Source organism: Vulpes lagopus, chromosome 2 (assembly GCF_018345385.1).
Source record: "Vulpes lagopus strain Blue_001 chromosome 2, ASM1834538v1, whole genome shotgun sequence".
Lineage (NCBI taxonomy): Eukaryota > Metazoa > Chordata > Mammalia > Carnivora > Canidae > Vulpes > Vulpes lagopus.
In genome coordinates this window covers 173,761,309-173,777,964 of record NC_054825.1, presented here as the reverse complement: position 1 = coordinate 173,777,964, position 16,656 = coordinate 173,761,309, and the positions used below count along the sequence as shown (strand labels likewise).

The 16,656-nt window shown below is 46.3% G+C and overlaps 1 protein-coding gene across 1 annotated transcript; it reads left to right on the top strand.

Moving 5' to 3' along the window:
- Positions 1–444: 444 nt before the first annotated feature.
- Positions 445–3,130, top strand: FFAR2 (free fatty acid receptor 2). Its single transcript, XM_041738132.1, is given in 3 exon segments — positions 445–887; positions 1,381–2,242; positions 2,244–3,130. Coding segments are annotated over 2 exon segments (990 nt in total). The 5' UTR covers positions 445–887; positions 1,381–1,387; the 3' UTR covers positions 2,379–3,130.
- The last annotated feature ends 13,526 nt before the right edge of the window (positions 3,131–16,656 follow it).

The window sequence follows — 16,656 nt, the reverse complement described above, 5'->3', positions numbered from 1 at the left end:
AAAAGAAATTGCCTAGAAAAGAGAAGATGAGATCATCTAACTTGAGAAATGGGAAAAACGCTTGGGAATGAAAAAATAATCCAGGACCTAGGGACGGAGAATCTGGTTTGGAAGTCGAGTGAGGATCTCTGGGGGGAGAAGGAAGATGCCGGCGGGCGCCCCATCATCCTTCAGGTTTGAGAGGAGACAGTGTTCAATTACTGACCTTCCTCTCTCTGGTCACATGACCTGTGCTAGTATAAAAGCTTTCTACCAGCAGGTTCCTTACAATTTTTTCCTGTGTGAAATGGGCAGTAGCAGTGGCTAAAGGCCCGTTCCTCTTCCCCAGAAGCTTTCCGACTTTCCTTCAGGACTGATCCCAAGAAGCCATCTCTCTGGACTGCAGACAAGGCAAGGCAGCCGGCTCTGTGCTTGTGCTCTGGGAAGTGATGCTGGGATCTGGACTGGAGGGGGGGGTGCCGGCGGGGCTGCCCGAAGTCTGTGAGAAACTGGATGTGAGGCTCATACCTGCAGCCAGTGTAGCTGGGATCCAGGAAAGAGACGGGGGACCTCAAGCCCGGAGAGAGGACGGAGGGGGTGGGCTGTGTTAGGGCAGCAGGGGTCACAAGCCAAGTGGAAACCGAATGACCCCGTTTACAGTTCTTCTGTTTACACTCAAAACACCGGGCTCTGGAGCCAGTTGCTGCCTGTGGGTTTTCTTGAATCTGCTCTAAAGTCTCTTAGAGGACAAGCCCCAGAAGATAGCACAGGCTCACCCTTCCTCCCCAATGCCCCTCCCTACACTTCATTAGCTTCCTCTTTTCAGTAATAGTCCCAGAGTCGGGTATTGGTCAGGGGAGGAAAAGGTGGAGGAGAATCTGTGTTCTGCAAAAGGACAGGAGGACGAGGTAGGGAGATGGGTTGGGGGGCCAGGCCCCCGCTCCCTGGGCGTGTGGCGGGGTCCTGTGAGGAGCTGGCCCTGGGTCCCACGGCCTGGGCTTTCCCAGCCTCGAGCCCCTGAGCGCTCACAGCCCTCTCCTCGGGAGAGGCTCGCCCTTTCTCTCCGCGGATCTCGGACCGGTAAAGAACTCAAGGAAAGTTGGAAGCTGATAACGGCAACTTCCTGTATCTGTGGGGAGAGAAGGAGAAAGCCATGGGTTGGTCCCCCCCAGAGACACATGATGGCAAACGTAATAACTCCCGCTTACTATCCCGCCCCAGGCAAAGTCAATAATTGCTCTGGGCAGTTCTGGCAGGTGTGCGAGCAAGCGGCGGAGGCGGCACAGGGCTCTGGCCGGGGAGGGGACAGCAGCACGGGGGATGTCCACGTCCTGAAGCGGAGGGGGGTCCGCAGGCTCCCAGGGGCACCTCCTGACCCTGCCCTTTGTCAACCTCTTCCAGAGCCATCATGACAAACTGGCGCAGCCCCCTCATCCTCACGGCCTACATCGTCATCTTCCTCACCGGCCTCCCCGCCAACCTCCTGGCCCTGCGGGCCTTCATAGGACGGGTCCGCCAGCCCCACCCGGCCCCCGTGCACATCCTGCTGCTCAGCCTGACGCTGGCGGACCTCCTGCTGCTGCTGCTGCTGCCCTTCAAGATGATCGAGGCCGCGTACGACTTCCGCTGGTACCTGCCCGAGTTACTCTGCGCCCTCACGGGGTTCGGCTTCTACAGCAGCATCTACTGCAGCACGTGGCTCCTGGCGGGCATCAGCATCGAGCGCTACCTGGGAGTGGCCTTCCCCGTGCAGTACAAGCTGTCCCGCAAGCCGGTGTACGGAGTGATTGCGGCCGTGATCGCCTGGGTCATGTCCTTCGGTCACTGCACCATCGTGATCATCGGCCAGTACTGGAACTCAACCCATAATGCCACAAGTGAGAGTGGCATCACCTGCTATGAGAACTTCACCAAAGCTCAGCTGGATGTGGTGCTTCCTGTGAGGCTGGAGCTGTGCCTCTTCCTGTTCTTTGTCCCCATGGTGATCACCATCTTCTGCTACTGGCGCTTTGTGTGGATCATGCTCACCCAGCCCCACGTCGGGGCTCAGAGGCGGCGCAGAGCTGTAGGGCTGGCTGTCGTGACGCTCCTTAATTTCCTGGTGTGCTTCGGGCCTTACAACGTATCCCACTTGGTGGGGTTTTTCACGAAGAAGAGCCCCCTGTGGAGGGCTGAAGCCGTGGTATTCAGTTCCCTCAATGCCAGTCTGGACCCCCTGCTTTTCTATTTCTCTTCGTCAGCTGTGCGTAGAGCCTTTGGAAGGGGGACTGCAGATCCTGAGGCATCAGAGCGCCTCCCTGCTGGGGCGCAGAGGCAAAGAGACAACAGAGGGGACGAGCGGGGACAGGGGTGTGAGTCAAGCAGAGGGAGCTCCGAGTTCTGACTTCACCACAGAATAGGGGTGTCCGGGACCTTTGGAGGCACTCTGGGTGACACAGGCATTGAGCAGGCTGGGACAGGGGGAACGTGAGGTTCCTGTCCCAGAGTCAGAAATCCTCGGATGGATCCACTACGGGAGCTGTAGAAATCTCTCTCAGCAGCTTGGTATCCCTTCCTGACTAAAGTTTTCTTCCCAAAGGAGCACAGCTCCATGACAAAGGAAGAAAGGGTTTGGCATAGAAGCACCCTCAGACCACGGTTTCAGGAGCAATGTAGCTAATACAAATTCAGTCCTTGTGACACAGTGGTAGCTGGGGACGGTCAGGCTAAAGCTGAGTCCTAAGCCATCTCGCTACAGGCTTTGAAACAACATCTAGACCCTGGGCCAGCTGTTGATACTGGAAAGAAGACATGGGAAGAGATGGAAGGGAATACAAGGGAATACCAACTGAGGTCAAAGAAGACTCAGGAAGATTATGAGTCAAGGGAACTAAGAGGGAGGACCAGGGACTTTGAACTCTAACCATCTAGGTCTGCACTGTATCGCTCTGACCTGCTGCTTTGTAAGTATGCTCCAGTCATCTTCAAGTGTGTATTCTGTCTCCCCGTATTAAACCTGCCAGAGGTCTGGGTCTCGTCTCCTCCCTCCATGGCACCCCACACGGGCTAGGACACAGCCTGGTGCCTGTCAGTCAGAAGTCAACACTGACTATAGGACAAGAGCAGACAACCCGATCTGGCAGATTGAAAATAAAAATGGTTAAACCCTGAAGCGAGTGTCCACAATTTTTATGCTTTTCTACAAGCCCAGGGAGGGCAAACATGAAATGAAGAAGCCAACTCAGCAGCACAGAGGGAGGGTTATGCATGTGAAACCACAAAGTATTTTAAGGTCAGGATGTAATGAGTGGAGTTAGGGAGGCGGCTGGTGGGATCTTGTTTCCAATGACGGACAGAGACGGGATTTAGAAAGAAGATGTGGGGTGAATCCTGACTTAACCGTATCGAGTGTATCTCAGGAGTCTCAAACACATGAAGCTCCCCCTTAGAAACCTGCAGAGCTTTCCTATTGTCAAAAGTTTTCGTCCCAGGAACTCCTATCCTATCATTCCATTGCCTACTTCGTATCGTGTCTCCCTGCCCAATCCCACCTTCCTAACTCATTTCTCCACAATAAGGACCCCTAGCTCTTGTTCTCTCTCTCTCTCTCTCTCTCTGTCTCGTCTCTCTCTCTCGTTAACTGACCCTAGCCCCAGACTAGTGGTCTGCTATTGAGGCAATACAGCAGAATTGCAAGGTACAAAAACAGATCACATGACCCCCTCAAATCTACTGACTCTCTGGGGGTGGGACAGCAGATGAGCTTTTAAAAGCTCCCTGGTTGGGCACCTGGGTGGTTCAGGGGTTAAGCATCTGCCTTTGGCTCAAGTGGTGATCCTGGGGTCTCTCAATCAAGTCCCACATCAGGCTCCCCACAGAGAGCCTGCTTCTCCCTCTGCCTGTGTCTCTGCCTCTCACTCTCTCTGTCTCTTATGAGTAAATAAATAAAATCTTAAAATATAATATAATATAATATAATATAATATAATATAATATAATATAATATAATAATCTCCCTGGTGATTATGCAAGGCAGCTCAGGAAAGGAATTGCTGATCTAGCTCGGGGGCCCAATCTGTCCAAGAGAGCATTCTGCAGAGAGGCCCTTCCTGCTTCTAAGTCCCTCCTACTGCAACCCCACCATACCCTCATCTTGATTACTTATTTTTTCCACTTTTATAAAATCCCACTCAATATTCACTTTCTCCAGAAAGACTTTCCTAATTATTCCCACCCAACTGAGAGGTCATTTTCTCAGTTTCCCTTCCTCAAACACCACTGGACTGGTGTAAGAGTCCTGACTTCACTGTTAGTTCTGCTTACTAGCTGGATGGCCTTGAGCAAGTCCCCATCTCCAGCCTCCATTTCCAAACCATAATCATGAGGATGACATATACCTCCCACAGTTATTAAGTTCCAGTCAGACTGGATGTGTAAAATTGCCGAACATTTTTACAGTAACACTTAGCTCTAAGATATAGACCCAAGTGAAACACAGCTACACCCCCACCTAAAAGAAATATAATATGTGGAAATTTAAAGTGATGGAAATCATATATTAGACAGCCAACTGTATAGGATGGTTTGACAATAACATGTGAGAAAAGAATCTGGGATTTTCTGCTGACTGTACATCTGGGATGTATTGCACCTTCCAAAAAAGCTTATTTGATTTTGGGTGCCATTGAAAGAGATAGAGTCTAAATAAGTTGAGGATAATCCCACGTCACTGAGGTCTTAATCAGTAGCATGTTCAGCATCTGAGTGCCACATTTTTTTAAAAAGATTTATTTACTTTGAGAGAGAGAAAAAGTGCTTGCAGATGAATGGAAGGAGAGAATTTTTAAAGCAGACTCTCCACTGAACAAGGAGCCTGACTAGGGGCTTGATCCCACAACCCATGAGATCACAACCTGGGCCGACACCAAGAGTCAGGCACTCAACCAACTAAGCCACTCAGACTCCCCATTGGCAGTACATTTTAAAAAAGACATTAACTGGGCAGCCCAGGTGGCTCAGCAGTTTAGCGCCTGCCTTTGGCCCAGGGCGTGATCCTGGAGACGGGGGATCGAGTCCCACATCAGGCTCCCAGCATGGAGGCTGCTTCTCCCTCTGCCTGTGTCTCTGACTCTCTCTCTCTCTCTCTCAAGAATAAATAAAACCTTTAAATTTAAAAAAAGACATTAACTCAGGGATCCCTGGGTGGCTCAGCGGTTTAGCGCTTGCCTTCGGCCCAGGGCATGACCCTGGAATCCTAGGATCGAGGTCCGCATCAGGCTCCCTGCATGGAGCCTGCTTTTCCCTCTGCCTGTGTCTCTGCCTCTCTCTCTCTCTCTCTCTCTCTGTGTCTCTCATGAATAAATAAATAAAATCTTTTTAAAAAATAAAAATACATTAACTCAGAGGTGCCTGGACAGTTCTGTTGGTAGAGCATGCGATTCTTGATCTTGGAGTTTTAAGTTTGGAGCCCCAAATTGGGTGTAGACATAACTTACAAATATACTCTTTTTTTGAAAAAAAATTTTTTAAAGATTTATTTATTTATTCATGAAAGACATAGAGAGAGAGAGAGAGAGAGGCAGAGACACAGGAGGAGGGAGAAGCAGGCTCCATGCCGGGAGCCAAATGCAGGACTCGATCCCGGTACTCCAGGATCACACTCTGAGCCAAAGGCAGATGTGCTTAACCGCTGAGCCACCCAGGCATTCCACAGATAAAATCTTAAAAAAAAAAAAAAAAAAAAAAAAAACATTAACTCAAGGAATTAAGTCCAGAAGAATTACCCAAATGTTTGGAGATTGAAAACCATATAATGATGATGATGATTGGTGACAGTGATATGTAATAAACGCCAGACACTGTTCCAGAGAAATAGCCTGAGATGATTAAGGGAGCTTTCCAAGGTCAACAAGTGAGAGGAAATATGAATCCAAGTCTGCCTTTCTCCCAAGTACATGCTTTTTTTCATTGATTCATGAGAAGCAAGTAAGAGAATGTTGGATATGTGGCTGAACCAAGATGAGGTCCATCGCACGGAAGGTGCATTCTATGTAGCTCCAAAAGGGAAAAGAAAGGACCATGGGCAGAAGCAAGGGAGCTGCATCTCCAACAGTCAGGGCTGTTTAAATGGAACTGAGCTATCTCACTAAGGTAGTCCCTCCCCAGTTCCAGGAATTGAAGTGGAAGGTAGAAAACACCCAGCCTGGGACATTGAGGAAACTCACATATCTGATAAGAACCCCTTCCAACTCAGAAATTCCTAGTTTCAGGAACAGGGCTGCTCTTATTAATCACAACCGTGAAAGAAAATCTCCCCACCTAGTCTGAGCTTTTCAGGGTGAAGCTTTTCCACTTACTAACAAGCACCTGATCTGTATCAAGTCACTTGATATATAGCCCATTTCTTCACTGGGCAATTAATCATTCATCTGTTCAACAAATATGTATTGGTTACCTACTATAAGCCAGGTACTTTTCCAAGGGCTAAGGATATACATAAGAGTATATAAGAGACAAGGGGGCCACCTGGGTGGCTAAGTCGGTTAAGCATCTGCCTTTGGCTCAAGTCATGACCCCGGGGTCCTGGGATTGAGCCCTGCATCCCTGCATCCCTGCATCGGGACTTCCTGCTCAGCAGGAAGCCTGCTTCTCCCTCTCCCTCTGCCTGCCACTCCCTCTGCTTGTGATCTCTCTCTCTCTTTCTCTTTCTGTCAAATAAATAAATAAAATCTTTAAAAAAAAAAAAGACCTTAAAAAAATAAGAGACAAGGTATCTGCCCTCTTGGGGCATCTGTTCCAATAGGAAAAAATTATTAATAAACAAGTAATCAAGTAAGGTAATTTCAGAATGTGACAAATGGTTTTACAAGTAGACTAAAATAGCGACATGGGAGAAAGTATAATTAGAGGTTAAGGGATTTTAGAAGATTCTCCTGAGTCAGGGATGTTCAGTGGAGACCTGAATGATGAGGAGTTGGCAAAGGCCCATGGGAAGAGCATTCTAGAAACAGGAACTGCTGATGCAAAGACAGGGAGGAGGGAGAAAACTTTAGTTTCCCAAAGGCTGAGATAAGGCCAGTGTGGAGCTAGAGCAGTGGTCTGCAAATGTGGGCAGGTACTGGAATCATGTGGAGAGTTTGCTGAAGCACAGATTACTATCTTCCCTCCCCACAGTTTCAGAATGAGTAGGTCTGGGATGGGGCCCAAGAGTCTGCAGTTCCAACAATCCTAAGTGATACTGATGCTGGTGGTCATGACTACACTTTAAGAACCACTGGGCTAGGATACAGTGACCTGAGGGAGAGCCAGAGAAGGTGAGGTCAAAGGGGTCTCATGCAAACCTTTAGGCCATAACTAGAAGTCTGAATTTATTCTAAGAGCTTTGTAAGCCATTCAAGGGTTTTAAGTACGAGAGCGGAATGGTCTGATTTCCATTTTAAGTCAATCATTCCGGTATCTGTCCCCACCGCCAAAGGGAGATGGTTGTTAGGATCAAGGAGATAATGTGCATGACAGAGCTAAGAGCCATAACATACGACTGCAAGCATGCAGGGTTTTCACCAGACTGGTAGCTCCCTGAATGTGACGGCTGTTTCTTTTCTCATTAGAATTGGCTATCCAAGGGCCAACTACCCAGAAGGAGGCCCTTGTAAGTCATCATGCATCCACTTGATAAACAGATGACCCTATAATATGGTAGAAAGTGTCTAACAACTAGTTTTTAGGATTGGTTGGGGGGTGGAGTGGGTAACAACAGGGTAGGGGGTAATGAAGCCTTGATTTGTAGAACTTGCCAATTTCTGCAGTATACACCCCCCCGCCTACCCCCCCCCCCCCCGGGCCAACTTCTACCAATATGAAGACACTGAACGTGGGCCTGGCAAGAGATGTTAATGATCAGTTCTTGCAAGCCAGCTCAAGCACATCACTGGATGCACCTCCCAGCACATTTGCTCAACTGGCAGACAGGTCGCATCCTATTTGAGAAAACTTTATCTCTCCCTGGCTACATATAGTACAAGGCTCTGGCATAGGGCTTTTGACATAATAAACACTGGCTAAAGGTGGCTCGCTGGGCCTGATCCAAGAGGATCCGGGTAGCTGGTTAGATTGTGAGACTTCTCTGAATCCCCTGTAGAATGACAGATGGGTAAACAGAAATATTAGTACGTGGTTAATGAATAACACAGACAGCAGCCTAGAGCCATACCAGGAAACAGGAGTGGAGGGAGCCAACTTGGCCTGACTTGGGGGCCTGACCAACAGGAAAGGGGAACCTGCATTGACTATTTCACTTCCTCTTTCTGGAAAAGATGCTGTTTGTGCCCCCTTCCTCAGAAATCCTCATCTGACCACACAGACAGAGCTGTCCTGTTGTGTGGTAGTCACTGTGGTCCAAGAAGGCAGGGGTAGGTGGCCTAGGGAGAGAGCCCGAAGGAGAACACGCAGCCCAGATTCCAAACACTCCATTGGACTTCTCTGTCCCTTAGCTCCAGGTTTCTGTCAGTTCTCTTTTTTTTTTTTTTTTTTTTCAGCTTTCTCTACCTTCTGTGGTTAAATACTTTTGGCCCCATTTTTTTTTTCTTTTCATTTTTTTTTTCTCTAGTCACAGGAAATGAAGACATCTCTCATCTACAAATTGCACATCCACCCAGGAAATTGGGCTAAAGATCTCTAAGTCCTCAATAGTGGTAGTCCAGTAACCCACTTGGCAAAGTTTTCAGTGTCTGGGAAGGTCCAGTGCAGGGGGAGAGGGGTGAGCATGGCTGGCTGTCCACCAGCAGCTTACCCAAGGAGGGGCTGTCCACAGCTCCAGTAAAATCTCAGGCTCCCTCTCCCCAGATCCCAAACTATGATCAGCCTCAAGGAGACAGTGTTAGGAAAGTAAATACACTGCTCCCAAGTCTAGATGTTTTAAATAAAAAGCCAATACACGTGTGCTGTAGTCTACTATGTGTTGGGCCCCGCTCTGGGTGCTAAAAACATAGCAGTGGACAAGGACCAGATCCTTGCTCTCGTGCAGCTCACATTCCAGTGGGGATGTGGATAGGAAGACCAATATGCGGACACTTTGAGGCAGTGCTGAGAGCAGTGAAGACACTAAGACAGAGCCAGGGGTAGAGAATGACCTTGAAAAGGGAAATAGGTGGCTACTTTTGAATGAGTAGCTTGGAAAGGCCTCTGGAAAATGACATTAGAGTTGCAACCAGAATGTCAAGAAGGAATCATGCATGCCAAGAATTGGCAGGAGAGGGGGGGTGGGGACAGGGAATGCTCTAAGCAAAGAGTTCAAGGCAGTGCAAGGATTGAATAAGCCGAACCTTCATAAAGAACAGAAAAGCCAAGGTGACTGGGGCTTAGTGATGATGGCTGGAAGAGCGAGCAAGGGTCAGATCACAGGGGTTCTCGAAGGCTTACGACAATAAGCACAGTAGACGTCTTCTCCCTACATAACAACAAGACAAGCTGAGGCCCGGAGATGTAAAGCGTCACGTGCCAACTCTCATCAAGATGGTTTTCTGCCCCCAGCTCTGGGACCCCTGACTCCCTCTCAAAATGAGATACACATACTCCCTTTCACTGTCTCAATCCATTACTTCACTGCAGAAGAGGAAGGTGGGCAGAAAACAGGATTTGTGCCATGGGCAATTTGGGGGGTATAGCAAGTTGGGGAGGGAGGGAGAGAATGATGAGGTTCTAAGGAAAGAAAGGAACCAGAGGTGGACAGATGCCTGAGTGTGAGAACAGCGACCAGCAGGGAAAGCTAGCTTCTGGGGGGGGGGGGGGGTCCAGGCCGAGGAGAGGTGGGAAGCCTGGACTCTGAGGAAGAGGTGGACATAATCAAAAGACATGCCATGCTGTCCCCATGTCCACTGGCCTGGAGCAGAAATGGTGGCATGAGGATAGAATCATGACACTGTGGGGAATCGTAAAAAGCCTCCAATCCAATGATTCTCAACCCAGCCTGCACTCTGGAGCCACCTGAGGAGCTTCTAAAAATGCCAGTGCGTTTAGGTATTTTATTTTGTTAAAGCTCCCTGGGTGCTTGGAAGCCCAGAGGGTTGAGAATCACTGTATCTAGTCCTGATTCTCTGCTGCACGGGGCAGAGGGGTTTCCAGGAAGGCAGCAGGGCACGGTGACTGGGTCTGAACTCAGGCTTACGTTGTGCATCCCGACTTCTCTGGGTTTTTGTTTTCTAATTGAAAAAAAAAATGGGGCTAATGCGCTTAAATCATCACACTACTGTGAGGACTGAACGAGTTGAATGTTGACACAGAAAACATTTCGAAGTGTCTGGCACCCCATAGATGTCCACACACGTCTATACAAGGCAATCTTTTTAAAAGGTAATGCCAGGCTTCTACCTCCAAATGCTCCTCATGGCCCTTAGAATAAATTCCAAACCCTCCCACAGCCGGGAAGGCCCTGCAGGATTTCATACTCTTCCGTCTGCCCAGGCTCTTCTCCCTCTCCCATACCCCCTCCCTCCCACTTCATGTTTCTGGCCTCAGATCCTTTGCACGACTATTCCCTTTTCCTGTGGTCCCCCTTCCCCCAGTTCTCAGTGACAGGTTCCTCTCTTTCAGGCTGGCTGTGACTTAAATTTCATTTGCTCACCGGACTTCTTCCTCAACTTACTCCAAAAGTGCCCCCCTCTGATACACTCGCTCACATCACTGACTTTACTGCATTTACCACAACCTGAGATCATCTCTTTTTGTCTTCTTTGTTATTTTCATGAAAGATACACGTGCACTCTCACGCCCCACCCAGGACATTAACCCCTTCTTACTCCTTCCTGGAGGTGATGGCTTTCACCTCTTTTCAACTAATTACATATCTTTCGTGTCTCTAAGAAATTTGCTTACTTTGCTTCTTCATTTTTTCTTTTTTTTTTTAAATTTTTTTTATTATTTATTTATGGTAGTCATACAGAGAGAGAGAGAGAAAGAGGCAGAGACATAGGCAGAGGGAGAAGCAGGCTCCATGCACCGGGAGCCTGACGTGGGATTCGATCCCGGGTCTCCAGGATCGCGCCCTGGGCCAAAGGCAGGCGCCAAACCGCTGCGCCACCCAGGGATCCCTTCATTTTTTCATATCAGGTTTTATCTGCTAACTTCCCCTGATGGCAGATGAGGATTTAGCTCTCCCAAATACATGAATACACTCACACCTGCCCACTTGGCATCCCAATTACATCATTGCTGTGTTAGAATGGGGCACCTAGGTGGCTCAGTCCGTTAAGTGTCCAACTCTTGATTTGGGCTCAGGTCATAAACTCATGAGTCATGAGTCATGAGATCAAGCCCTGTATCCAGCTCCGGGCTCAGCATGGAGTCTGCTTGTCCCTCTCCCTCTGCTCCTCCCCCTGAGCTCATGCTCCTTCACTTTACTCTCTAATTAATTATTAATTATTAAATATTTTAAAATAAACAACAAAATAACCACGTCAGAACAGTACTCAATGCTTACACTATTGTGACTATGTAAATAGTGGAGCTCTATAGTACACTATGATTACTCTCCTACTCCACACAACTTTTTCCCAACCCCTAGAGTTAATAATTGCCTTATTTTTCATTTGCTTACTTTTCTACATACAGATCACTAATTCTACCCAAACTCTTTGCCAATATCTTCAGCAGCATTAGCAAGATATGAATTTCATTTTCCTGAGGAGATCTCTTCCAGAACTTTCTGACCTGCTCCGCTCTGGACTGGTGGCAGTTTATGCCAGGTATACAGCTAGCCCCTGGATGCCCTTGAGAGGCTTTCTGCTTCTCTACTCTCCTCGCTCTTCCTTGGTTTATGCCCTCTAACAGCTTCTCTAGAAAGTATTGCACATCACAAACTATTCTACTTTCATGCTTAATCGGTAAGGACTATCTGTGGAATTCTAGATCGGAAATAACTTGTTCAGCATTTTCAAGGCATCATGATACTGCCTTCTAGCTTCTTGTCCTGTGGGAAAGTCCCAAGACACTCTGATTCCTTGTCTGCAGCCTTTTCATCACTGGAAGCCTATAGGGGCCTTCTATCTCTCAAAAGTATTTTAAAATTTCATCTTTTCTGTGCTAGGCACTCGATGGACTCCTTCCATCTGCAAAATAATATCTTTCCATTTGGGGAATTTCTCTTAAAACATTTTGTGATTATTTCCTCACTTTTACTTTCTCTTCTCTCTTTCTGAACACCCGTTATTTGGTGCATATTGGGCCTCCTAGGCTGGCCTGCTAATTTTCCCTTCTCTCCTATTTTCCAGATCACCACTTCTTTTAGAGAGAAAGAGTGTGAGGTGGATGGGCAGAGGAAGAGAGCACCTCTAGCAAGCAGACTCCCTGCTGAGTGTGGAGCCTGCCATGGGACTCGATCTCATGACCCTGAGATCATGACCTGAGCTGAAATCAAGAGTTGGATACTTAACCAACTGAAGTACTCAGGCACTCTGATCTCTCCACCTTCAGTGAGTCCCTCTATGTAATTTTCCCTTTTTGCTATCCTTTTTCCATTTCCAAGCATTCTCTTTTATTCTTTATCTTGTTTCATGGTTGTAACATCCACTCTGATCTTTCTGAGGAATTTTCATCTCCCTGCTCCAAGCTGCTTTTTTGGCATAGGTTTCTATTTATGTTAGAAGTTGTCGTCAGATATCTGGCAATTCTTGCTTATCTATTCATCTTAAAGGGAAAGAAAGGAATTAACTTTTTTGAGGTATATAAAAAGCTTAAAAAGGTAATATGACGTGTTTCCATGGTCTGCTTTAAAAGCAGAAAGAAAGAAAGAGAATGGAAGAAGCCAATATGGTAAAATCTCAATAACTACTGAATCTGGGTGATGGATAAATTAGGTTCTATTGTACCATTCCTCCTACTTTTGATCATGTTTGAAAATAAATAATAATGTGGTTGTTGACAGGATTCAGTTCCTTGAAGGCTATTAAACTGAGGAGTAGTTCCTCACTGGCTGTGGGCTGGAGGCTTCCCTTAGTTCCTTACCATGTGGGCCTCTCCAGAGCAGTTGGCTTCCACCATAGCAACTAAACAAGAAAGAAAGAGAAGACAATACAAAAAACAGCCTTCTTATAAGCCTAATCATCAACATGATCTTCCACCATTTTTGCTCAAGCCCATTCTCAAAGGGAGAGAGAATTACACAAGACTGTAAATACTACAAGATGAGATCACTAGGGCCATCCTGGAGGCTGCCTTGCATTGGTACTAAATAAGGAATGGAAGCTAATGAGCACATGAATTAGGCATCACTGCAAGGTGATTTTGCTGAGACATCTTGTTGGGGAACCTCCAACATTAACACTTAGGGTTTTTCTTCTTGGGCTGATCAAACTTCCCAGAAAAACAAACAAACAAACAAACAAACAAACAAACAAAGTCTTCTAATCTCCTGTCTGGAAGATGAAAGTTGGACTGCCAGTCAGTTAGGAGCCAAATGGAGAAGAGGGCTAGGGGGTGTCAACATCCAGCATTCCTTTAATCTCCGTTTTTGCACACTGATCCCTCTTCCAAGTATGTCTGGTATCCCATGTTTCAAAGACCCTCTGTGTTATCCTTTCCAGAGAATAAGATGTAGGTCTTTTCCTGAGTGAGGGACCATTGGCTCGTATCAGAGATCTGAGGATTTTTTAAAATAAATTTTCAACCAATCTTCCTTATGTTAGTTTGCCTTTAGTTGTTTTCAGAGGTAACTGTTGCCATTCATTCATGAGCGTTATGTGGACTGCGGCGTAGAAATTTGGTTGAGTCCTGGCTTTCCCCACAATTGGCTTGGGATTCTGCTTCCATGGGCCTACCAAGTCAGTTTCCAGTTAACCACTCATTCATCTGCTTTCCAGCTCCCAAAATTTTGTTGTCATTGCAACCTGTATTGCTCTCCCTGTCCTTGTGGCTTTAGAGATATTTCTGAAATATCTCTTTACTGTCACTGTAGTGTGATTTCAGGAGGGAGCTAAATCATCAATCTACCATCATTGGCCTCAAGTGTTTCTTCTTTATTATATGTTGTCTGTCTTCCCTCTTGAATGTAAGTTTCAGGATACCTTGTCTCATTCACCTCTGCATCCCCAGAACCATTCCTGACACAGGTAGGTGTTTAACAAACAAATGAATCAATTTGCCAAAGAGGGAACCCTGCTCTCTATCAAAAAGTTGGTAGTAGACCCATGGCTCCTGCTTTTCTATCCAGTGCCTTTCCTGCCACAGCATGTGTGGGATGCAGGTAATTTTGCTATCTAATGATACCTAACAGGTTACAAAGTGCTTTACAAGCTACAAAGTGGTTTCAGAATGTTATCTCACTTGATCCTGACAATAGCCCAGGGCTAAATAGGAAAAGGATTATTACTAGCTCTAATATAATTATAATCCTTGCCAAGAACTATCCTATGTCAAAGAAATCACCAACCTTGTTCCTCATCTTTCACCTCCAGCCTGTTGCCATTTGTCTGGCCCCTCCCATAACTTCCTCTGCAAATGGAACTTTCAAGGTCTGTCATCTCTCAAGGAAATGGTCCTCAAGGACTAGAATCAGTTCTCTCATAAATAAGGAAACAGGTATCCACATGGGTAAATGATCCAAGGGCCTTCAGGCAAAAAGGCTACCTGAGTGCTATGACATGGCTGGAGCAGGAAAAAAAAAAGTGTGACTCTCCATTTTAGTAGCGCATAGAGAAGAGGTTGGTACTTGGGAGGGTGCTTAGATCCTAGAAGGAGAGGGAATAAGTCCCAGAATTAATGAACAGTATATGTATGGTGGGGAGAGAAGGGATAGAAATAACTATCTACCATAACTAGAAGACTCTTTTTTTAAAAAAAGGTAACAAGAAACTATAATATAATCATAAAGCCAGTTAAAAAATACTCTAGACAGCAGGTCCCGTAAAACAATGAAATTAAGATCTTGAAATCTAGGACGAACTTGGACTCTGCAGAATCTGGACTCTGCCTGAGGACCTCCAGGGAAAAGTGAAAACAGGGTATAGGGCCCCTTGAGGGAAATTAGATGCAACCTCAGGAGACACACTAAGTCCCAAGGGTCACAGAGGTAAAAGGTTACAAAGAACCCCACACTTTCCCTGCTAGCCTCTCTTGGAATCTGCCTGCCACCTCCTGGGTAGATAAGGTTATTACCTGCCTCCAGAGCCTGGAAGGCCCAGGCAACCACACAAGGCATGGTCTCTGTTGTTGATATGCAGCCAGGAATCTCTCAGAAGCAGAAACTTAGTGCTGAGGAGTTGGAAGCCTGTAACAAATCAAGTCTTGGCGTGGAAAGAGGTTCAAGACATCTTATTAAGCTATAAGAGCAGTTGCAGAAGGGTATGAAGAAAACAGTATTATCTATAACCTTAAAACAAATGCACAAGTATACCTCAAAGATGTTTTGGCCTTGGTTTTGGACCTCCTCTATAAAGGAAGTCAAATGATTTTTCAGGCTTCCCAGTGCATATAAAAGGAATACTATAGCTTATTAAGTGTGCAATAGTATTAGGTCTAAAAAAAAGCAGCAACGTATGTATCTTCATTTAAAAATCCTATATTGCTAACAAAAGCTAACTATCATCTGAGCTTCTGGTGAGTCATAATCACTGATCACGGATCACTATAACAAATATAATAATAATAAAAAAGTTAGAAATATTGCAAGAATGACCAAAATGTGACACAGAGACACGAAGTGAACAAATGTTGCTGGAAACACAGCGCCGACAGATTTGCTCGATATAGGGTTGCCATAAACCTTCAACATGTAAAAATAAACGCAGTTATCTTCACGGTGCAATAAAACAAAGCACAAATGAAGTATATGTGTGCATAGAGTAATAGCAGCTATGTGTTTAGAGACCTTGGTCCGTGTGGACCATGCTAATCCTTCTGCACACACCATTCAGCTACTCTTTGCCCAAGCACAACACCAGTACTGCCATGATTTTTCCGCTTACATAAAGGGAAATTGAGACTTAAGACTGAACATTAAATCTGCCCAATATCTCACAGCAACTAAGTGGTAGGGGCAGGTCAGCATCCTGGCCTGGGTGACTCAGGAATCAGCCATTATCTTACACTGCCTCCTCAAGCAAAACATGACTGTGCATGCACATCCGTGTGTACGTGGAATTCTGAAAGGCTCTGCAACAGTAAACAGTGGTTACTTAAAGAGTTAGGGGAAGAAGTAGGTCAACTTGCATCTGCTACTTAATGTAATTCTGCACCGTTTATATTTTTCAATAGGCATGTATTATTTGGTGATAAAAATACAAAGACTTAAGTACTAATTCTGCTCCCCAAATACACATGGAGAAGAAAACTCAAATTAGTCTAGTATTTAGGCCCTGTTTACTGAGTAATTACTATGTCCTACACTGAGTAGGACACACACTCAAGACTTTACTGAATTCTCACAACTGTGTCTGGAGGGAGGGTATTATCATTCACTCCCTTTACAGAAAAGGAACTTGAGGCTCAGGGAGGTGAATTGACCGCACCGAGGTCACAAAACAATCAATGCAGGGACTCAACTCAGGTCTGGCTGGTTTCAGAGCCCATGCTTTTACCTACTAAGTATGCAAGTCATGCAGGAATGATCACAATGATAGTAATAACAGTTTAAGGGCTTATCATGCAGCTCTTCATGCATGATGTCATCAAATCTCCGTGATGGGTACCCGAGTGGCACAGTCAGTTAGG